The following is a 19,131-nucleotide window of genomic DNA, read 5'->3' as shown; positions in this document are numbered from 1 at the left end:
CCTGAGTTTCCTTCCAACCCTGAGCTTCTACGATTTCTAAGTATGTAAAAGGTTGTTATAAAGAAGAGAGTGATAAATTGTTCTCCTTAACCACCGAGGATAGGACAAGAAGCAATGGGCTTAAATTGCAGCAAGGGAGATTGAGGTTAGACATTAGGAAAAACTTCCTAACTGTAAGGGTAATTAAGCACTGGAACAAATTGCCTAGGAAGGTTGTGGAATCTCTGTAATGGGAAGTTTTTAAGAAGAGGTTAGACAAACACCCTGACAGGAATGGTCTACATAATATTTAGTCTTGCCTCAGTGCAGGGGACTGGACTAGATGTCCTATCGAAGTCCCTTCCAGTCCTTCCTCTCTAAGATTCTGTGAAGACTTTTGGGGAGAATGTTGTATAATAACTACAGATGGGCTGAGAATGTCAGAATTTGGGTTTAGATGTAGATTAGTTAGACTAAAGTTCAAGGTTTGGATTTGAGATTTAATTAGTGGTAAGGTTCAGAGTCAGATTTGATGGTAGCAAAATCTTGCAAACTTCTTTTATGATATACCAGCCCCAAATGGTGGAATTTTGTGAGCCCAGCTGCTGTGAGACTTTGAGGCACAGCTGATGCAGAAACAGAAAAATCTGATTCACAAGCAACACTGATGGAGAGGTTTCAGATCCAGGGACTTGTACCTGTCCCATCCCTCTGAAATTCAAAGGAGTTCAGATTTGAGAGGTTCCAGTTTTTGCCTAATCGCTAGTTGAAAAATTGATCAGTATGTGTTCTGTTCATTTTTAAAGTATACGTGAACTGTACCTAACTCCTACCCAGGTGATGGGATTGTTTTCTGTGTGCTGACTGCTGTACTATTATTGATATGTATAGAAAACATCTAACTAGACCTGATAGGTCAAATAGACATTTGAAGAAAATGGAAGAAAAGTAATGATTTCAGTCTTAATTTCTACTTCTCTTTTCTTTTTCAGTTCAAAGCCCAGATGGGCAGATAAAACTATATTGCAAGGGAGCAGATACTATTTTATTTGAGAGGCTTCATCCCTCCAATGAAGAATTAATGTCTTTGACATCAAATCATCTTGAGGTATGTGCACTAAGTCATAAAAGCACTTAAACACACACTTAACGTTAAGCATGTGCTTAGGGACTTACGTTTAGAGTTAAACATGTGCTTAAGTATTTTCCTAAATACAGATGCTTTTCTGAATCAATACCTTAATAGGCCTTCTGCTCTGAAATGAGCCAGAATTTCTTAAATTTCAGCCTTACCTTTGGCTGCCCAGAGAGCTAAATCCAATTAAATGATAGAGCTTTGTGTGTGCACTGTTAACTCCTGAAACAGCTGGTATATTTACAGTGTTTATAAGTCCTTGGAGTCCCTTGTGAAAAGCCAGTGGGAATCTGTGGATGTGGATACAAAGTATCCAGTTTGGTAACATGGTGTTAAAGAAAATAAGTGTCTTCTATTCAGTTTGAGGGTCTAACCTAATGTGAACTTTAAGGGAAACTGGATAAAGCCCTCATTTCCTGCATTTATTTTTTTAGAATTCATGTTCTTTGTAAGTGTCCACATTTAATACAAACCATTCCATGAGTCTTTAAAAAAATACTCCTTTGACATTAAGTATACAGTATGATGGTTTAGTAATATTGGTTACAAACATAACTATTGTTTTTGTCTCTGTAATAGAGCTTTCTTGGTTTTCTTTTAATGTTTTCCAGAAGGCCAACATGTTTTTTATGAAAGCAAGGCTGGAATCATATGCATCTGATCTTTGCAGTTGGTCAAATGCAAAGACCTTGAATTTTCATACTTGCCTAGTAAAGTTAAGGGAATACGTACTTGTATATTGATGTATTATGGTTTTTTTCACATCACTCTAATTTCCCCTTTCCATTATATTAATTTAATTCCAAAGCCTTACTGTTTTTTCAATCCATTAAATTCTGAGTTTTATCATTCCTGTTTATATATTAATTGTAATAGCTGTATAATAGAACAGGGGATGTTCAAATATTCACTGAAGATGAAAAAATGTTGTTAGTGGAGCATTGTAAACCGTTTGATTTGTTGAGATGAACTACAGGGTCAAAGACAGTTCCCGAAATGTTTTTGGTTTTTAACAGTAAAATTGCTCATGATAGTTGTTTGACTTTGAAAAAAATCAGTCATTGAAATTCTAAGATACAAAGGAGGGAATATATATATCTAATATGCTGTGCAATCTGTAAGAATGTGTACATTTTGAATAACATCATATATGCAATCATTTTTATATTAAAGAAATAATGCGTTGTCTGTGGGATTCTGCATGAGCCCAGCAGTCTGCACCAGACAATTCTGATACAGGATCAGAATCTAAATTAATTAGCATGCGCCACCAACATATCAGACGATATTATGTTTTCACCCTTTTTAAGTGTTGGGGGGTCAGCTTTACATCTGTTTCTCTCTGTGATTAGGTTGAAGGGTCTAACCTGTTAACCTGTGTACACATATCTGTGTATTGACCAGTGGTTTCAAATTTGGATGCTGATTACTGGAGATGTGGTGCAGCCACAGCTCCCATTCACTCTAAGGCCTCTATTGTCAGCGTAACAGATAGGTTGCACCTGAGGCTGTGATACTGTGTCATGGAACTATTGTGATTCACATACTGCTTGAGACATTTCTACTCCTATTATCTGGTCGAGCTTCTTACAGTTCTTCCATTGATGCCATCCTAGGTACATGGGTATTATGCTTTTAAGATGATGGATTAATGATAATGTTCACAATGAAATTATTATTTATTGTTAATATGTGGTAGTACCAAAAGTGTGCTAAGTATTTTAGTTAATTGTGCTAAAGAGAGTAGTCTGGGCACACTAGCTGCCTTTCAAGGTTAAAACTTTCATCTGTTTAATACCTAGGTAGCCATTCACATTCAGCTCTGTCTGACTGCAACATTTCACTTCATCCAATTTTTAGATTCGGGTTTGGCATTAAAATAATATTAGGCACTCCAATTTCTTGTTAGAATATTCGTGTACATATAAAAGTTGCCACAAATTATTCAAGTTATTTTTTTAAAGAACAAAATCTAGCTATAAAGAGAAAATGTGCCCACAACCTTACCTCAAAGTAAAAGAAACCTGAAGAGTTAAAATCCCCCAGAAACAAGGTTTATGAGAATTTAATTTCAGTGGTATCTTAGAGTACCTTTGCTTATTGACTCCATAATCAAGACGGATGTTAACAGAGTGGGAAATTAATATAATGTGGTTCTGACTAATTTAGTTCACATTGTTCCCATAGATACTGCTCATCTTTTATTTTTATGCGACAGGAGTTTGCTGGAGAAGGCCTTCGGACCTTAGCCCTTGCATACAAAAACTTGACTGAAGAGCACTTTAAAGAGTGGTCTAAAATACTTCAGGAGGCAAACACGTCACTAGATAGCAGGAACGAATATCTTGCTGCAGCATATGAAGAGATTGAAAAAGACATGATGGTATATTCTGAGAGACATAGCACAGGAAAAGTATATTTGCAAAGTGATGTTGTATTATAGATTGATACTTTTCTATGCTCTTACGTTCCTGATGTTGTGCTACAAGCAAGACTGCTGTAGTCTTTATATATGTTCACATTCAGGCAGTGCCCCTCTTTGTTTAGAAGGATGCTAATGAATGTCGAGGCCAGTTGTGGTTAGGCTTTAAGATATTCGAGGCAACCAGTGAGGGGATTCTTCCCCATGGTTAACTGACTCGTTTTAAATATAAATTTACCTGATTTTTTTTAAATTTAAGAAAGCAGCCATTTTCTTTCCCCTAAAACTCTCATCAAGTCACATTCATGTTCCATTTCAGAAAAGACCGTCCATGCTGCTTTGTAACCAGAAAGCCAACTTTCAATATGAAATATATACAATTAAAACAATTTAAAACTTACTCTTGCCTTTACTCTATAAGTGATGGTAATCCTTTCCTCTGTCTACTCAGATAGCTGTTCCTCTTCCATGCCTGCTCTTTCCAATTCCTCTCTCTGTAAAGGCCAAATCCCACTCTCGGATGTGCACTTACAACTCCCATTGTAGTCAATGTGAGTTGAATATATGTATTTGGCCCCGTCTTTTGAACCCCCAGCTGGGTTTTCCCAATTCCTTTGAAATTCTGCACCCTTTGTTGCCTTGATGGAATATTGATATTTCAGAGTCTGGTCTCTGCAGCTTATTTTAAAGGGGCAATGCATAAACTACAATTCACATTATATCCCATTGTGGTATTATACCCATGCCTTCAGTTTCATCCTTGCTTTTTCCCCATAAGGATGCCTTTGGCTGAGACTGATATGGAGATATAGTCATATTAAAAGAGCTGACACAGAAACTACAACCTTGAAGATAATGATGCTAGATCTGCTGCTGCCAGCCTGTTGGGCAAGAAAAGGGCTTGAGGGCCCCCTAAAACCAGGGAATCCCCAGCAAAGATTGCCCTGAAATTATGTATTATGTAGTTCTTGATTCAAATTAGACTGGAGACTGCCTTTGAGACTTGGGGAAATTTCCACTGCTCTCAGTGGAAGCTGTGAATGTAGATCAAGGGTAGTATATTGTATTAAAGTTTGACTTGCCTTGATGTTATCCATGTGTAGATGTTTAAACTACATAGTTTATCCTGTTTATATTCCCCAGATCTCTTAGTTTAACTAAGTGAATTTGCAGAGTTTGTAGAAAGTCACTTAAATGTTCTGCTTCCTTACAAAGTTACTAGGTGCCACTGCTATAGAAGACAAGTTACAAGAAGGAGTTACAGAAACAATTGCCAGTTTATCACTAGCTAACATTAAGATCTGGGTTCTAACAGGAGACAAGCAAGGTAATTCATTAATACTGCGTAATTCTGGGGGTAAGTGGGTGGGGTGGGGTGGGGTAGGGTGATAGAAAACCCTAAATGCAGTGAGACTTCTACAGTTCCCTTGCACGGAGTGCAGGGAGCACATTCCCTTGAACATTATTGTTATTTAACATTTATAAATCATTAATAAAACACTGCTCTGAGAGGCTTGATGCACATTAAGGCAGAGCAATGAGGGTAACATTGAGTTGTGCATGGGGATGCCGGGAGGATGGCAGAGGTGTGACTGTTGGATCTTGTGGTGAACACCCTCCACCCTGGCATTGGAGAGCATCTCCAGCAAGGTATACTGTAACCTATGGCGTTGGGGGCAGGGTTCTCTCCATATGACCCTAGTGTTTGTTTGGGCAGTGTGCAGGATCCTGGATGGAGGTCATGTATGGAACAGTGACTACAAATAATGTCTTGTAAAACCATCTAAAAAGTTCTACCAATTGTTTTGGTATTTGTGGATTGAGATTCGCAGCACAGTATGCATAATATTTTCAGTTGTTAATATCACAGCATGATTTTGGGTCCTAAATTCTTTGGATATGGCACTTGCCACAGGTGCGCAGTGGAAAGAAAAAAGGTCTCAAATGGCACGTGTGTACTTGAGCATTTTAATCTCAATAACAAGCTCTACAAAAATATAGTTAAATAGCATTTACAGTATTTCTAATGATGACCCTATATGGGTTTAATCTCTGAGTTTTTTTTCTAGTGCACAAGGGTGACCATCTATGGGTTACTCCCCATATGGAAGGCAGTGTGATCTAGCACATAGGGCACTGAATTAGGAGTTAGGATACTTGGGTTCTAATTCCTTCTTTTTCCACTGATCATCTGTTTGACCTTGGGCAAGTTTTTTTTTTCCTGTGCCTCAATTTCCCTTCCCACTTTGTCTGGCTAGTTTATTTAGAAACCTTTTTGGTCTTTCAGTATGTGTTTGAACAGTGTTTACAACAATAGGGCTTTGATCTCAGTTGGACTCTGAGTACTACTTCACTATAAATAATAACCATAAAATATAGCTCAGAGGAAGGTGCATTTTTAGTAGTACATTTATATCAAACCCAGTAATTATGTTAGAAAATTACTCTCATTATGTTAGTACTGTACTCTCAATATGCTCTGTTGATATTACAAAATAAATAAGTAATGATTTTAACTACAACCATTCTAATCAAAACTGACATTATTGTCTCTCAGAAACTGCCATGAACATTGGTTACTCCTGCAACATGCTCACTGACACCATGAATGAGATTTTCATAGTGGCTGGTCACACGGTAACGGCAGTGCGTGAAGAACTCAGGTAAAAAAACATTTAAAATACATTATCTTATTTTCTTCCTTGCAGACCGTATACTCCAGTTAGACTCTCTCCCTATGATGCTACAAATCTTTCCTTAAGATTCCATCTGTTAAAGTTCTGTCAATTGTCGTAAAAGTGTGCCAACTTCTTGTCTGAAGGCAACCAACCAGCAACTGAGGCTACTACTCCAGACTGCAAGCTAGAATACTGGTTGCCTCCCACCCTGCATGGGTGATAGGGCCATGGCATATGCATAGTCATGAATTCCATAGCCCTGACTCACTCCCACTGCTGCCTTCCATATGCCTTTATGCTTACATGTGGAACGGTTAGAACAAATGCTATTATCACTTCATCTGGAAGAGGAAATGTCTCTAGAGTAGGCCCTGTAATAATAATTTGGAGAATAACTACTGTTAGAAATAGTGCCGACATGGGCACAGATCTCAACCTCTGTTTCTTTCTCTCTCACACATGTTTATCTCCTCTCTCAATGTGGTAGCTGAGACTTCTTGAATGATACACGTAGCTGGCATTATGATTTTCACTGTTGGAGATTTATGCAAATTTCCTTCCTTGGAAGAGAATAAATTATTACCACTCACAGCACAGTTGGGAAATATACAGACAATATGCCAACATAATACAATCCTGGCCCTTTCAGTTCTTACTCTTCTGCAGGAGAAGAGCCTTTCCCTTTTTCTTTTCTTTTTTTTAATACAGAAACAAGTTGCACATGTATTTAAGTATTGGTCAATAGCACTGGAAGCACACATGGTACCATACTTTGTACAGTGTTTTATTATAATGTTACTAAATATGGAAAATGCATTACAGGCAGCAGCATCCTTCCACCTTTTCCAGACAGCATACTGAATAGATGTGTTTAAAGATCTGTAGGCCATGTCTTTCTCTCCCTTCTACTTTTTGTCAGTGACCTGTTCCTTCTCAGTTCTCTTCTCTTACTTGTGTCTCTTTTTCATTTCTGTGTATTTTTTTTCTACTTGCACTAGAGCCAAACATAGCAATTTCTAATTTTTTTTCTGTAATTACCATGGACATAAAATTCTTGCCTATTTTGGGTATCAGACAAACAAGGCATCAGTTTACCTAATTATCCCTTGGTATTTTAGCACCAGCCAAGTGGTTTGGGCATTTCAGTCCCAGCCTATTCCTATAACTAATATATCTTCAATCTGAATAATGGGAAACTACATAATACAACAGTTTAAGTAAACAAACACTTTTTTTTAGCCTTTTGTGATTTGTGTATTTTGGTTAAGCATTATATATTATATATGGCCTTGATTCAATGAAAATAAGTTACGTTAACATGAGTTCTATTTTTGCATAAACTATTTATGTAGGAATCAATTTTGGTATGAATTGTGGAGCTTGGCGCATGGGTGGGGGGTGAAAATCACTCACAGAGCATTAGGCCAGGGTTCAAGCAAGAAAGCAGTGTGGGAACCAAATATGGACATGGTGAAACACAGTAAACGATTCTTTTTTTTTTTTTTCAATCTTGGAAACATGAAAGATGGGCAGAACTGAGGTACAAATGTGTACCATGTTTTGCATAGTGAAAAGATTGTCAAAGAGTTGGGTGATGCAGTTGCATTGTGCAATGTAAATAACTACATATCCATATGTGATTCCAGTTATCAAATGGTGTAGAAGAAAAGCTTTAGTTAACAAAAGGCAATGCTGCCGTCGGATATGTGAACCCATGTAAATTCCACCATGTGTCTGAGGGCATCCCTGAATACAAGTAAATCCTGGCTTGCATTTTACCCTTTGGGGAATATGCTACTGAGGAAAAAAAGCAGAAACCGAGTCATTAGTACAGATTGGAAAAGGACTTAATTAAACAGGAAACCCATAAATACTCAGATTTGTTTCTGAGAAACACATCTAGGAAGTCTGCATGCCCAGTATGTTGTGTCATTGAAGCTAAAAGATATGTTTAGAGATGTTATGAATGGAGAGAAGTTTTTAGCACTGAATTTATGATATTACAGTCATTTCCATGGCTATATATAGTAATTTTGTAAACACTGTGGTTTGATTTCAGTGCAGGATCCAGTAGAAGATGGTGCTTAGATCAATGTTAGTGTTAAGACACATCTTCAGTAAGACAGAAAATGGGCAACAAAATATATTATTTAATATGTATATTTTCTGAATTCAAGTTTGTTCCAGTATGCAAGTTCCCCTCCCCCCCGCAAGCACTTCTTATTACCAGTTCCTCTTCTCTCATAGCACGCATAATTATCCATTGTTTCATTCTGGTGTCATCTTTTATTTCCTATGTAGCACCTTGACTTTATCCTTATTATGATTTTGGGGTGGAATGCACTGGTTGTCTCTGTACCATATCCAGATCAACCGCCAGGTGGCCTTCAAAGAACAAAGAAGACATCCTTTCCCAGGAGACCAGCTGCATCAATGCTGTGGTACTCCTGGTCTCCATTGCATAATAGACATGTTGTTCTGGAATTCTGCATATAGCACCATGATATCCTGCAAATACAGACTAGATTTGGGTATTTTAAGTAAAAGTATGCTATCTTTTACTGTAGACATTGTAAATAAATAATTAAATCCTGGACTCTGGTGAGCAGCATATTTATTTTGGTATTTTATGCAGAAACTGCCTCTTGTTTAGAAAACAACTTATTCACTGAACCAATAACTGAAACTTTTTTCAAAAAATTAACAGATTTATAAAACATCTGTCATGTTAAACATTGTGATCTGAGCCACAAAGCTCAGAGCAGTTTTCTGATGTGAACGTCTTAAAAGTTTAAGGCTGTGTTCAGACCAGATTCTTGTAGAGCAACTGCGTATTATTTTTCTAAATCTGAAAAGATGAGCGAATGATAAAAATAAAATAAATTTGAAAAATATTCAAAGCTAAATAGTAAACCGTATTTCACAGAAGGAAAAAAAAAGGTGAAAAAGCAGAATATCAGATTCAGACATCTGACATATATCACTTCTTAATAGCAACTGTCTATAATATCTTGGTCAATAATATGAAAATTCAAATTTATGACGAATTCATACATTACTATATAGAACACAGAAAAGAGTTTATTTTCAGAATTCTGGTAATTAGAAGATTTTTAGATAATCCATTTCAAAAGTCTCCACTTTAAATTCATCTTCCTCTTCACACGCCTAAAACGATGTTTTTGTCATCATATAAAACCCTGATCCTGCAAAAACTTCAGCATGTGTATAATTTTATGCCTGTGCGTAACCGCTGCTGAAGTCAATAGTAGCACTCATATGCACAAAGCACACATGGTGAAGTCTTTCCAGGATCAGGGCCTCTTAAATGTAATTGCAGGCCCTTATGTCACAGCATATTTCATATGCAGAGTCATAATCTAAGTAAAATATATAGAAATATATGCCACGGTTTCAGGACTATCTGCACCTCTCTCTCTTTTCTAGTCTCAGAGTTTCATAGTGCGCCCTTTCAGATGTTAGCCTGTGTCTCCAACTCTTAGACTGTGCCCTGCGCTATGATACACTGAGGATCAACTGTACTTAGCCAGCAGGTCTGACTGGGTTTGACACCAGCTGTTCTCTTCGGGAGTTTGTGGCCACTGGTATTCAGTGACAAAACAGCCTTCTTAAACACCAAAGTATTGTTTATTTTAAGAGTAAGAACAAAGCATTTAGAGAAAAATGATTTTAAAACAACAAACAGTTGATACATGTGTCTGTCTTCCCTAAAGCCCTACCATCCAGCGATAGTTGCCTAGATGGGCCTAACGTCTTCAGCGATCTGAGAAGGTTCCTGGGTCAGGCAGGCTTCCTTGAATAGCTCCCCAACAAATACCTCCTCTTTGGAGAGAGAGAGTCCCTTATAATCCATTTCCTTTGTTCTTGCCAGGCTTTGGGACAAAGTTCTGGACAAAATCAGTTTGGTAGGCTCAAAAGGAGGTCCAGCCAGACTTTGCAGTACCTATGGCTCTGCCACTGTGCTGTAAGAGCCCTCACATGTTAGCTGAGGGGTGGTCTATATTGACCTATTCTTCCCTTCCTGCTTGTTTTTCCTTATGGTCTGCTATTAAACTAAATCAGTGTATTCATACAACAAAGTATGCAGCTCAACATACAGCATTTACAGAGTAGTCCCACATCTGTCACTATATATACAGTGTTGTTGTAGCCCTGTTGGTCCCAGGATATTAGAGGGACAATGTGGGTAAGATAATATCTTTTATTAGACCAACTTCTGACAGTGAGAGAGACAAACGTTTGAACTCGCAGAGAGCTCTTCTTTTCCCAGACCTGAAGAAGAGCACTGTGGAAGTGCAGAAGCTTGTTTCTCTCACCAGCAGAAGTTGGTCCAGTAAGATACTAATGTGACGAAGTAGGGAATACGGAGTATTAACCTGGTAATGTTGCATGGGAGTTTTACTGGCTTACTGTCTGCATCAATACTAGATGGTGGTAGGATATCAGGGAGTGACTTCACTTGAGGGATGATACTTGAGCACGTCACCTGAGCCCAGGAGGGGGTTGGGGCCAAGTGACCTTCTTCCTGGGAAACTGGACAAAAGCTGGAGGAGGAGCTAGGGTGTGTGGCTGGGTGAGACTGCTGGAGGTGGTTTCAGTTTGGAGCTGGCTAGGGAAATGGAGGGAGGCCCAGACTGGGGTCTGGGCACCCTGCCCCCCAAGATGGACCTGACTGAGGGGGTCCTGTTGTCTATAACTACAAGCTCTGTTTTGGACTGTGTTCCCATGTCTAATAAATCTTCTGTTTTACTGGCTGGCTGAGAGTCACAGTGAGTCGCAGGAAGTGGGGGTGCAGGGCCCTGACTCCCCCACACTCCATGACAGTTACCTCACCCACAATATTACATGCATACAAAATTTCCAGAAAGTGAAAGTAAAAAAATCTCCAATAAAGTTATTGTATGATAACTTTATGAAAAACCAAGAGGAGTTCGCAATAAACAGACTGTGGGCAAAATTTAAATCTAGGACTGTGACAACAAACATAGCCTACAATAAAAAGGGGAGCCTAATTCAGCGAGCTGTAAAAGGCTTCACCCTATGGATAGCTGAAGTAGCAGGTGGTGCCACTCCCAGAGGCCAGTTGGAGATCGTGGCAGAACCCAGATGAGGGGTTGGTTCAAATATTTAGACTAGATTTATTAACTTATGATCTAAATTTTCACAACATTCCAATGTGTTGGTTTTCGGCTATCTCTGCTTATGACATGGAGGTGCTAAATAAGTTTACTTCTATAAATGGACTTGTACTGTAATTTGTAAAAGGTCTCAGTTTATGTTATTCTGAAATTGTATATTTTTTTTGTTTTACAAAATAAAATTAATACAATGTTGCCAGGAATTCCTGGGAAAAGAGTTTCTCCTCAATCTTTGCTCCTGTAAATGTAACTACAGCATTTTCTGTGCCAAACTCATCTTTTTTTTAAGCCTGGAAAATCTTAATACCAAATTAATGATAAATGACTCAGTTCAAACTCAGATCAAGATTGCTATTTAACTTCTAAGTTATTTAAAAACACTCAAGAATATTGTCTTACCTTCATACCTACCCAACCTACTTTCTTGGATTTTAAACACATTACAGTATCTTCATCACGTAAAAGAAATATCCTTCTTGCCTACTGAAATTTGCTTGTATGTAATATTAGATCAGAACAGCAGAACTGAAATTAGCTCTGATTAATCACTGTCTGATTAAAATTAATAACAACATATTCCTTTTTTCTTTTAAGGAAAGCGAAAGAACATTTGTTTGGACAAAACAAAGACCTTTCCAATGGCCATGTATTTTGTGAAAAAATGCAAGAATCAAAACAGGGCTCAGTCTTGGAGGAAACTGTCACTGGTGATTATGCATTAGTCATAAATGGACATAGTCTGGTAAGTCAGTTTTTTCAGGTTTTGTCCTTTCCTTCCCAACCCAAATAATCATGTCTGTTTTGTTTTCTAACAATGACGGATTTCTCTCCAAACTCTAAAACTGTTTCATAAGAAAGCTAAAAACAAAGCCTGACATAATTGCAAGAAACAATTAAAAATTACATCTTAACTTTTGGATATGTATGGAAGAGAAATCAAATGAGTAACTCTACACAGCTTTTTTTAATAACTGCCACAGTTGAGAAGGCCCGATAGTAAGAACTAGTTCACACAATCTTATCCCTTCTTAACTAGACATAGACCACTGCTATTATTGTTTAAGTACTTGTGTGAGGGGAATATCACAAATCAATGCCAATTAATTAAGAGAATGCAATTAGGCAGATGTAATGCTGTTATTTTTTCCTGATGTTTGTTGTTTGAGAGCACAACCTGACCTTAAAATAATTACTGCACCAAATTAATGTCATTAAGATACCTCCAGTGGGTTTTCTAAATATCAGCATTTTACAGGGATGCCAAAAGAATTTGCTTTGATTAGGAAATCTGGTTCTTGTCGTAATAGAATAAACTTACATTACTTTAGTGTAGTTCAGGTTCAAAATCTTGAACAAGTATCAAAACGATCTTCTGACTCGCTAACTTAAGAGAGTTAAAAGCGCAGGCTTCACTTTTGAGAAATTAGCCGCTCATGAAGATACATGATCTTTGTACATTCATATACTTTGATCTTTATTTTCTTTTTAAAAATTGGGAATAAGAATGGCTCTGCCTTCAGACAGTTTCTTAATAGAAAAAGGAGAAGTAAATGGGAATATTGTTTAAGTTTTTCCATAACATCCACAGCCACTTAAGGTAGTTCTAAGAATGTATGGCTCTCTCAAGCTGCATTCCAGCCATAAGAATGTGCTGCTTTCTACACTGTGAAAGTTATGGAAAGTTGCAGATCTCTGGTCTAGGGCAGATTATCCTCTCCAACAGAAAGGTCATGTAGTCTGCAGAAGCTATTTCTCTCCTATGTCCAGATTTGTGGTTTCAATATCATCTCAGAACTGTTTAGCAGCCTGTGTCAAAAGATTAGAATAAGACCACTAGCTCGGTTGTGAACACCTCCAGCAAGCACCGTAACTGGCATTAAGTGGCACGCTCATTGGCAGTGTCATCAGAGAGTCAAAGGAATGGGAAGAGCAATGGATGTTGCTGGTTTTTGCAGTGTTTAAGATTAGAATTGGGAAAGAAGATAAAGTTTCTAGTTACCCTTTTTGTTTGGAGATATCTAAAAGGCAACCAGCTCATGCCTCAGTCCTTTCCCCTGAGCCTTTTCAAAGATCTGGAAAAGCATTCTCTTTTCCCCATTCCTTGTGTATTCTTCCTCCCCCCCCCCCCATCATCATAATATCTAAATCAATAACCTGAAATTTTTCCTCTCCCATGATTTTGAAGAGATCCCTGTCCTTTTCTTGCCTGGGGCTTTCAGAAGGTTTCCTCTGCCTCCTCTAGTTTAATGGAAAAATTGTCACACAGTAAATAAAACCGCATAATATATGTCAAAATGGGAACATTTTATGCATTTTTCCAGTGACCCTGCTCACATGCCACATACAGTTGGATTAGCTATATGTGAATCCAAAGGAGAGAGGCAGACCACAGAGTTTGGCCAGACTTTATTTAATGATAGTTGCCAGCATTTTACTGTGTCTGAATTGTGAAGAGGCTCCATGGGTGCTGAACCACAAAGATACATGGAGTATCTGCAGCTAAATACTTGCAGTGGAGCTGATGATTCACTGGATTAGGCCCTTTTAAATTCTCATAAAGTTAGCTGGAAAGTCAAGCGCTGGACTGAAATAACTGTAATGTATCCAATTTTAGGTTATTTCTTCCTCCTATGTTAATATTGTTTTGAACGTGTAATTAAATCAAGTATTTCACATCAAAATGTAGTTTCGCTCTCATTGTGTGTTAGGATTGTATGGGCTATGTGTATGTATATATTTACTGTATACACTTACGAGACTGATTTATTGTGTTTACTGGAGATGTGTGGTATCTTCCACTAAAGGCTTCAGCTGTTTAAAAAAAACTTTTGAAATCAGTTTATTGAAAAGTGATGAATCCTATTTATTATATGCAAAGAATTCTCATTTCCCATCCATCACATCTTCTATTGATTATAGCTACAGAACCAGTATTCTGATAGGGAATACTTTGTATTGCAGGCTCATGCACTTGAGGCTAATCTGGAGAATGAATTTGTGGAAGTTGCCTGCTTGTGTAAAACTGTGGTTTGTTGTCGAGTGACTCCCTTACAAAAAGCACAAGTGGTAGATCTGGTTAAGAAGCACAGGAAGGCAGTCACCTTGGCCATAGGAGATGGAGCCAATGACGTTAGCATGATCAAAAGTAAGAGGAAATTGTGTCATAATGACAGGTTTCAGAGGAACAGCCGTGTTAGTCTGTATTCGCAAAAAGAAAAGGAGTACTTGTGGCACCTTAGAGACTAACCAATTTATTTGAGCATGAGCTTTCGTGAGCTACAGCTCACTTCATCTGATGAAGTGAGCTGTAGCTCACGAAAGCTCATGCTCAAATAAATTGGTTAGTCTCTAAGGTGCCACAAGTACTCCTTTTCTTTTTGTGTCATAATGTTCAGTTAAAAGCATAAATAGAAATGCCAATAACATGCTAAGGTTTGCCTATCAATGAACTCGTATTTATAAGCATTTGATAAATAACTGCTGAATCCACCTTAACTGGGATACCCAAGTGGCTCACCTTTCATTCTGATTAAGGAGAATTTCTGACTAACCGGTTTTTGCTTGTACCTGAAATGGTTCTAAAATTGCTTTGTTTTGTTCACATTTAACTTGCTGGTTCTCTGAAGAAATAAAGATGTTACACGTCTGTCACTTACAAAACAAACAACACCGCACAGAACATCAACAGTTATTTTCACCCAGATGGAGCTAAAATTGAACTACCAAATTCAGGGCCTTCCAGCATCCTAGCAGTCCTGTACTGTTTCCATCCTTAAAAGGGTTAATTTTCATCAGTGTTTCAAAGAGCCTGGAGGGAGATTGTTAAAACACTTCTGCTTTGGTAAACGAGCACTGACAGAGGCCAAGGATTTTGGAAGGGTGTCAAAGCACCATCAGCCTCTGAACATAATAAAGACATAGTATCCCTATTTGAGTACCACTACTCATATGTTGGCATCCCAATTAAGTAGAATTCCTTGGTAGTATAGCTTGGCTATCCTGGGGAGTATCCCAATTGAATTGTGTCCTGATTAAGTGGAGGGTGCAATACAGCCATGAAGAAACATCTTGTATTTTACAGTATTTGCATGGCAGAATACAATTCACAAGTACAGCATTAGTAACTACTGTAAATTCTTTTATTGTAGTGTCAGTTACTTGGAAGATATTTTGTATATTAAAATATGCTACTGTGAAAGCAGGTTGTACAATAAATATATTGCCTTTATAATTCATTAATGGGCAGCCCTTAAAATAAAATAGTAAGATGCCTTACATAGCTGCTAATTTATTGTGTTGGTTGCTTACAATATCTCATCTGCTTGCTAACTGTCACCCAATCCTGCCATTGTATAGAATCCTACATTCCAATGGCATTTCTTCAAGCAGATAAATGGCAGGGTTGGGCCCCACCTTATATTCAGAGCCCATTAGACTGAAATTGAATGGTTTGAGCCAGTCTAAGTACACGGTTGGTGAACAGTTACCTGACTACTGCTATATCTCAATCTCGAGTTGGGTTTTTAAAAACTAAATTTTATTTATTTTAAAAGGTTTCTGCGTTAGCTTCAATAACAGCAGGGCCCTCTTCCAATTCACCTATTTAAAATGGGCAAAGAATGGGCAAAATAAACATTTTTGCTTCCAGAGAGAAGGAAGGAAGATGGGTTGAAAGAGGAAGGGAGAGTTATGGGGGCTTTAAAAATAATCATAACAAAAATTATTTTAAATTAAAGAGGCGGCTAATGCTTCCCAAGATGCTGAGGGTGAGAGGCAGGAGTGCATGATTCAGTATAATAGTAATAATAATGCTAACTTAGTGGGTGTTCCCTGTTGATTTGATAACTTCTCTGCTTTCTACCTCATCGTTTCAGTAGCTCAGGAAACTGTTATTACTTTGTAAGGCAGGGATCACCTTAAAACTGACATCTGCTTATGTCTCACTAAACAGAATGCTCACTGTGATAGTTTAGCAAATGAATGTGTCTTTTTCAAATACTTAGTAGAGACACATTTCTGCTTCTTTTTTACTTACAGGTGCACACATAGGCATTGGCATCAGTGGTGAGGAAGGAATGCAAGCAGTCTTGGCCAGCGATTACTCCTTTGCCCAGTTCAGATACCTTAAGCGGCTCCTGCTTGTTCATGGCAGGTGGTCCTATTTCAGAATGTGCAAGTTCTTGTGTTATTTCTTCTACAAAAACTTTGCCTTCACTCTGGTGCATTTCTGGTTTGGCTTCTTCTGTGGCTTCTCAGCTCAGGTTTGTTTTTGGGAGTAAAGTTTATAAACCAACAAAACAATGTTGTATATGTTTAATGTACCCACCTATTAAAAGGGGTGTTTTTTTAATTACTGGATAATTAGAAATCAGAAAATTGAACTGAACAATCCAAATGTTTGAGTGAAAATCATTTGGAAGTTAATTAAAATCATATTAGTCTTTATTTTCTTTCTTTAAAAAATTAATCTGACTGTAATCATTATACTTAACCATTTCCTTCATTTCCTCCAAATTGTTGGAGACATTTCGTGATTTCATTTGTTAGGCCATGCTGCCTTATGCTTAAAAGAAAAAAGAGAACCATATGTCCTAATCCAATAAATAGTTTCTTTAGGGTTAAATCCTGATTGTGTGGTTGTCAGGAGTGCATAAATCTATAAATTCTGCAGGTCACATAAGTAGGCCCCATGCCAAGCCAACTGATCCTGACTAAGGTCTAGCCAAAGTGTAAGGTAACATAAGGGTGTCTTGCAAAGCTGCTTGGGGACATGGGGAACTCCTTGTGGTCTTTCAGCAAATCCTTCTTTTCCTCATGTTTGACCTGCAGAAGTTACTGAAAGCCCAAAGCCTTCAGTAAACGCCAACAGCTGCTGTCAGAGACAGCGAGGGAGATCAGGAGTAGAGTCCCTGTATTTATTTGTTTATTTTAATTATATTCTTGGGCAATTAGGAGAGGTTGTTGTGGGTGATTGTTTCTCACTTTCAAGTTGTAGTGGGGGAAATGGGTCTTCAGTCCAGTGGGCCCTGAGTCTGATGTGTCCTGGCTGATCATTTCAGATTTGTTAGATAGCAATAGTGAATTAGATGAGTGAGGCCCCTTTAAGTTTCTCCAGCTTCCTTGATGTCATCGTGAAGAACCAGCCCTTTCCCAAACTCCCTTGTCCAGAGGTAGGGAGGCACTACATATGTATAGTATCCTCCAGATGAAAAGTGTCATCTATACTAGTCAATGTTCAGTTTTGAATAAAAAAAATCAAACCCTTTACTCTTGTTTGAATTTGAATGCATATTCACATATTTATTGAATGCTTGTTTGTATATTTGAATGCTTACTTAGCATCCTGGGGATTTTGATCAGGGTCTTTCTCTGTTGGGAAAGAGTAAAGGATAATAACTGGGGCTGCACTGTGAATCTGTATTTTGGAGGGCCACATTACAGTGAGATGTTGCTGAAAGCATAGCAGGGGGGTTTCTCAAAATCTTTCACTTCAGTTGGAGATACATGCAACATTCCGTAGGTTAATACTCTTCCTCCACTGCCATCCCCTGAAGACGTGCACACCCTCCCTCTCAAATCCATCAGTCCTTTCACTCCCATCCCTTTTGACCCACAGTGCTTCCCCCTAGCATCTCTGGAAGCCTTTACTAGGTAGCTCTCCATACCAGGCAGCTGTGCCTCACAGCAACAGTGTTGGTGTCAACAGGTCATTTTGTGACCTTTGGCTTACTGGGTGGTTATTCAGATGGGCAGTGGGACCTTCTCTGGTGGTCCACTGGTGGGTTGATTGGGAAATGAGTAGGTAACCCTTTTGTTATTGAAGTGGGCAAGTCTCCTAGCAGGCAAAGAGGGTCGCATTGAGGAAGTGAGTCTCCCCTATCTACTTTAAGGGGTGATGTCAGGAAGAAGGTGTACTCAGGAAGGGTACTGGTTCTTCAAACTCAGTACTGGGGCTGGGGAGAGACATGGGCTGCAGCAGCAGTGCCATTGTCTGAAGATGCATGCAGTGGCAACCTGGGAAGGGGAACCATTCCTAAGGTCTGCTGTCATGGTTCCAGAAAAGAGGGGATCAGGAATTGTATAAAAACATGAATAATGCTAGAAATATTTTAAATGTCTGAGCCTTGGGAAACAATATTTGTATTTCTGGGGAAGGAGAGACATTTCATAATTACAGCAATTAAACATAAAATTTGGTATGATTTATATAGTTACGTATTGTTGGAAAGCTTTTATTGAACACTAGAATATCAATATTCTTTTCATGAATACTTTGCCATTTTGGCTCATATTTATAAACTTAACAGATGCAAGAAAGAATTTTCTCAGCAGTATAAAATATACATCTTAATTTTGTTTTTACATAATCTGGTGTAGAGGATTAATGTTTTCTAGCCCTTCTGATTGATTCAAAATAGGGGACAAATTTCCATGACTATGTTTTGAATAATAGACTTCTTAATGCTGCATATTCTCTCAACCCACTGTACTTTGTGAAATGCACCAAAAATACGTAACATTGAAAATGAGAGGGCTTTGCTTGAATGTGGATTTTAGGAATAACTTGTGGAGGGATTCTCTTGCATGACCTATGCAAAAATGGAAATCTGTAGGATAAAATTCAAATGTAAAATGGTACAAGGAAAGGAAATTAAGTAATCTGATGGCAAACATAGCTGTTTGACTGGGGGCCATCAGTTTAACTGCCAGTATACTGGAAACTGTTTCAATCTTTTATTTTTTCATCAGAAAAACTCT

At 38.1% G+C, this 19,131-nt stretch overlaps 1 protein-coding gene across 1 annotated transcript in view; it reads left to right on the top strand.

Moving 5' to 3' along the window:
- ATP8B4 (ATPase phospholipid transporting 8B4 (putative)) overlaps window positions 1-19,131 on the top strand; it is a 155,913-nt gene that overhangs the window by 121,803 nt on the left and 14,979 nt on the right. The window contains exons 16-22 of the mRNA XM_073303976.1: window positions 972-1,087; window positions 3,333-3,497; window positions 4,752-4,863; window positions 6,094-6,199; window positions 11,968-12,115; window positions 14,335-14,518; window positions 16,411-16,634. Coding sequence (XP_073160077.1) covers window positions 972-1,087; window positions 3,333-3,497; window positions 4,752-4,863; window positions 6,094-6,199; window positions 11,968-12,115; window positions 14,335-14,518; window positions 16,411-16,634 — 1,055 coding nt within the window. The remainder of the gene's footprint in view (window positions 1-971; window positions 1,088-3,332; window positions 3,498-4,751; window positions 4,864-6,093; window positions 6,200-11,967; window positions 12,116-14,334; window positions 14,519-16,410; window positions 16,635-19,131) is intronic.

The sequence above is a fragment of the Lepidochelys kempii genome, chromosome 10 (assembly GCF_965140285.1).
Source record: "Lepidochelys kempii isolate rLepKem1 chromosome 10, rLepKem1.hap1, whole genome shotgun sequence".
Classification (NCBI taxonomy): domain Eukaryota; kingdom Metazoa; phylum Chordata; order Testudines; family Cheloniidae; genus Lepidochelys; species Lepidochelys kempii.
Note: the sequence above shows the minus strand (reverse complement) of the source record. Positions and strands in the feature narration are given on the sequence as shown.